General features: G+C 41.5%; 1 protein-coding gene across 7 annotated transcripts in view; it reads right to left on the bottom strand.

Moving 5' to 3' along the window:
• Positions 1 to 4,912, bottom strand: part of Bicd1 (BICD cargo adaptor 1) — a 240,672-nt gene that overhangs the window by 77,079 nt on the left and 158,681 nt on the right. For all 7 annotated transcript variants that reach the window (XM_004632224.2, XM_023716292.1, XM_023716294.1 and 4 more), the window contains exon 3: positions 1,433 to 1,585. In XM_004632224.2, coding sequence (XP_004632281.1) covers positions 1,433 to 1,585 — 153 coding nt within the window. The remainder of the gene's footprint in view (positions 1 to 1,432; positions 1,586 to 4,912) is intronic.

The following is a 4,912-nucleotide window of genomic DNA, read 5'->3' as shown; positions in this document are numbered from 1 at the left end:
GGAGGGGGAGGGGGAGGAGGAGGCACTGTTTGCCTAGTAAGTCAGGAATGGGTTAGTCTTTCCGTACCAGGCATTGAACCCAGGGGCTCGGCTTGAACTTGGGACACTGCTGCTTCAGTTACCTATAGGATTAGATTTTGTAATAACTTATCAAATGCAAAAAGACTTGATCACTCCTATTATCCTGTTTTACTTCATTATGGATAAAGAGAAAATTCTTATACCCAGGGACAGATTAAAAGATTATGATAAGAACATGATCTCAATAAAACATGACTGAGAGTAGGATAAGAAAGAGCGCTGTTATGTGCTTCGGACATAAAATGGAGGAGCAGTGGCCCGTGGCCCCGGGAACAGGGCAGGCGTGTGCTCTCGGCAGTGTAACGTTCCCTGAACTGGAATCAAGCAGGAGGCTGCCTGAAGGACTTCTCTGTCATGAAAGCCCAGCTGTGGAGGGGCCCTCCCTGGGAGCTGTCGCAGGCGCCGACCTTGGGCCTCCTGTTACTCAGAGCCTCCTGTCCACGGCCACTCTGCTTAGAGAAAGTCCTTTGTACCCACCAGATGTCCCTCACAGCGCTTCAGCCTTCAGGATGTTTGAAACAGAAACACTTGCAGATAAAACAACTGCTGCAAATGAAAAAATAAGCTAGAAAAAGCAACAAAGACATCCTGTGGTTACATGCTAAGAAACTGTTTAGTTTTACTTTTTCTTCTTCTGCTTCTTTTTTGAGACAGGGTCTCACTGTGTAATTTAGACAGGCCCTGAACTCATGGTGATCCTCCTGCCTCAGCCTCCTCAGTGCTAGGATTATAGGCATGTGCCAACACCGTACCCCACAAATCAGATCATGTATGATAGATGCTAATGTCTGTAAATAAAGGCCAGTAAGAGGGGAAAAAACAGGATTTCCTTACCTGGAACAGACCCGGGGCTTAGAGTCCACCCATTCATCAGGGAATAAGCCAGAACAGCTTACTACACACACACAAATAATTTTCAATTGATTAATTAGACATTTAATTGGAAAATCCATCATATGGCCCACAGAAAGTGATGTATAAATGTTCCCTTTTGTTTTTCCCCACAACTTGTGAGTCCCCAAGTTTCAATCCCTGGTAGAGGGGCCTGGGTGAAGGGTGCAGGGAGTGATAGTTCAAGGCCCCGCAGGCCCTGCAGGTGGTCAGGAAAGGCTCAGGGAAAGCCTCTCCGCCCTTATGTGAGCATCAGTTGACCCCAGAAGGAGCTGCCGCCAGCTACAGGACTGGCAGCGTGGCCACCGCCCTCCACACTGCAACGGAAACGGCAGGCTGGGAAATCTTGGCACATATTCATTGTAGGGAGGGGAGGTGTGTTTACACTTTTTGACAAGTTCTCTCCTAGTAATGAATGGACCCCTGGGGGTAAAACTCAAAAAGTCCTTTGAGACTTCACCTGGTTCTGTTTCAGCGTGGACACGAGTTTCTGCAGTGTGATGTTTTCCTCTTCCAGCTCCGTGTAGTCCTGCAGGAGCCGGGCCTCCCGGAACTTATACTCTCTGATTTCATCTTTCATCCGTATTCTCTGCAGCTCCACCATCTCATTGTTCTGCAACCACAAAGCAAATGATCAACACAAAACTCCAGATTCCAGATTGTAGGGGGTTTTAGGAGACAGTCCTGGCAGCTACAAATAACTTGAAAAAATACCTGCTGGGCACATGACTACTGCCTTCTTTTGAGTGGCAATTTAGTGATATCTGTCCTTGTTTTCCCCTTCTTCTTGGGCTGATGTCTCCCTCTGTTGCCCTGTGGGCCTCAAACTCCTCGGTTCCAGCTGTCAGCCCACATCAGCCTCCTGAGTAGCTGGGAGTACATGCATGCATTGTTGTGTCTAGCTCCTCGGTCAAAAATTTGCAAGTATACACACCTGACCCAACAACCTAAGATCTAAAAATCATTCTTAAATATATATAGGTAACTACAGGGGCCGGGGAGATAGCTCAGTGGCACAAGCGCCTGCCTGGCAAGCGCAAGATCCTGAGTTTGATCCTCAGTACAAAAAAAAAAAAGCTACACAGAAGTTACTACAAAGAAAAATAAATTTCCTGTTTACTTACATGAACAATTTGAAAAGAGTCTAAATGTTTGCTACTTGGGAGAAATAATGACATAAATTATTGCGTATTCACTAAATGAAGCCATAAAAATTATTAGAAAGGATGAGAAGGAACTTTACTAAAATACAAACACAGCAGTGCCTTCTTTCATAAACACTTTTGTTTACAAATGCCAATCAGGTAACAAATACGACCAAGGCTATCCTTCCCACACAAACACAAATGTGGCCATCTTTGCCAAATTCAAACAAATTAAGTTTGTGAACCAAGGTACCGTGGTATAGTTACAATAGTAGCAAGTATAAAAAGCAAGGACTGGATTAGTATAGGATCCGTGTATTAAAATAAAGGGGAACATACACACACACATGCACAAACCACAACACTTTCTTCAAGTCATTAATACATTTGTAAGCACACTCAAAACATGATTATTTAGAAGTAGCTGGACTGGGCAAGCCATCTACATAAGCCAAGGAGACTCTGATTAGTAAGACTATAACTCTGTTTATCACCATTGGCAGTGTATGACTCTCTGCATGTACTACAATAATAAAGTAATAGGTTATGGAACTTTTGCCTTGCTTACTTCTGGATCATTTGAATTTATTTATTTATTTTTTCATAATTTTATTGAGAAATAGCAATGAGACAGTTTCAAATCAAATTGGTAGGACAGTTCCAATAATTAACATATTGCATACTATCTTCCGAGTGGTTATTTGCTGTAAAGATGCAGACATGATATCCTATTTAAAAACACCATTAGAACAAATCCCTCTATTCATTAAGAGAATGTAACTATATATCTATCCTAACCATTTTGAATACACAGATACAAAATGAACATTCATCTGGATCCCCTTTTTTGTTTAGTTCCGTTATTTGAATATTATAGGTGTGTTAACTCAGCAAGATATTCTAAATGAGTCCAGTAGTCCATAATAGTATTGGGTCTTCCGCTTCACTAGCAGTGTCAGAAATTGTTGACAAGAGTCTCCTACAACTGAACATAACACCATGGCTTTACTTCTGCTACTACGTTTTTATACTTTTCTGCTCGTTCGTTAAAACCAAGACAAAGCAAGACCTATGCAACCAAAGTTGCAGGTTTTGGATCTGATAAGGTCAGTGAAATCCCCTCAGGATTTATCCTGAGATCCTGTATCTCAGATTGTAGATCCTTTGTCAGTGTTAGCCATGTAGATGAGTCATTGACATTGCTTGGCCAATGTGCTCTCCGTGTAGCCCTGAGAGAATGTTTTCTCTCCATGTGACTCTCCTTAGGCACACTCTACATCATCGATCACATTCCTCTTTGGCCCCATAATCTCCTTGATCAGAAAATTTGGGACGCTACCAAGTTGCGTGACATTACAGTACAAGTTCTCATATGTCCTGAGTCTTAATTGACCTTGGAAAACTAGGACCTAAATGTTGGCTTTCCCTGTGGCCCTCCTTCTTCTCTAATTTTGGTCTGCAAACTTAGGTTGTTAAGCCTCCAAAAGAGAAGCTTATTGTTATTACCATACAACCTAGGCTGTTAAGCTTAACCTCACTATCTGTCTGAATATCAAACATCTTAGGCATAACATGCAACACGTATTTTTCATCAAGTATTGATATGTTGAACTTTAAGTCACTACAGAATATGATGAAAAAACATTTAAAAAATTAAAATGTATTTTAAAAATAGGCATAAAGAATTATATAATTCTTATGTTTACACATAAGTCCAGAAATCTAAACATAGGGCTGGTGAGATGGCTCAGTGGTCTAAAGCACCTACTTAGAACAGGCTTAGCAAATCACAGGGACCACGGTTCAATCCCCCAGCACCACATGCCAGCCAGCCCCGCCCCCTGGTGGGCTGAGCTGGCCACACACACACACACACACACACACAAATAAATAAATAAAAATTAAAAAAAGAAATCTAACCATATACACCTTTGTAGCAGAACAGTCCCGCAACATTCCTTTTCTGGTCTCCTGCCTTCATTCACCACCCCCTTCTTTATGAACAATTATCGACCCGAGAGACAGCATGGCAGCAACTGGCATGTCATAACAAGCAGCTCGTATTTTTTTTTAATTAATTTTATTTATTTATTTATTTATTTATGTGTGTGTGTGTGTGTGTGTGGCCAGCTCAGCCCACCAGGGGGCGGGGCTGGCTGGCATGTGGTGCTGGGGGATTGAACCGTGGTCCCTGTGCTTTCCAAGTTTGCTCTAAGTAGGTGCTTTAGACCACTGAGCCATCTCACCAGCCCCGCAGCTCATATTAAGAAGATGAAAATGACAGGCACTCAAAGCATGAACATATTATTACAAATTGCCAGCTTCAGTGCAGTTGCTTAGTTCACAGGTGTCTGTATATATAGCTAGTCAGGGTGATAATCTTTCTAATTAACTGCTAGATTCAAAAATTTTTTGAACATTCTCAGGATCATTGCCTTACCCATCTTCTACATATAACTGTATGGCTTCCCCTCTCATGTTTCCTAGCTCTTCTCCTTGCTCTCTTTTCATTGTCTAGTCCTCAAGTTCTTGTTTTCCTTTTAGTTGTATTATACCTTTCTATTTGTATTTCTTTTTTTGAGTTCTTATACTAGGGAAACTATATGACATTTACACATGAGTGTCTGGTTTATTTCACTTATGAGTATATCTTCAAGTGGCAGCCAATTAAATATAAAGGCTTCGAGTTTATCATTCTTTATAGCTGAATAATACTCCATTGTGTAAAAATACCGCATCTTTTTAAACCATTCCTCAGGTGATGGTCATCTTGGCTGTTTCCAAGATTTGGCTAT

This window comes from Octodon degus, unplaced genomic scaffold (genome assembly GCF_000260255.1).
Source record: "Octodon degus isolate 3935 unplaced genomic scaffold, OctDeg1.0 scaffold00047, whole genome shotgun sequence".
Taxonomy (NCBI): domain Eukaryota; kingdom Metazoa; phylum Chordata; class Mammalia; order Rodentia; family Octodontidae; genus Octodon; species Octodon degus.
Note: the sequence above shows the minus strand (reverse complement) of the source record. Positions and strands in the feature narration are given on the sequence as shown.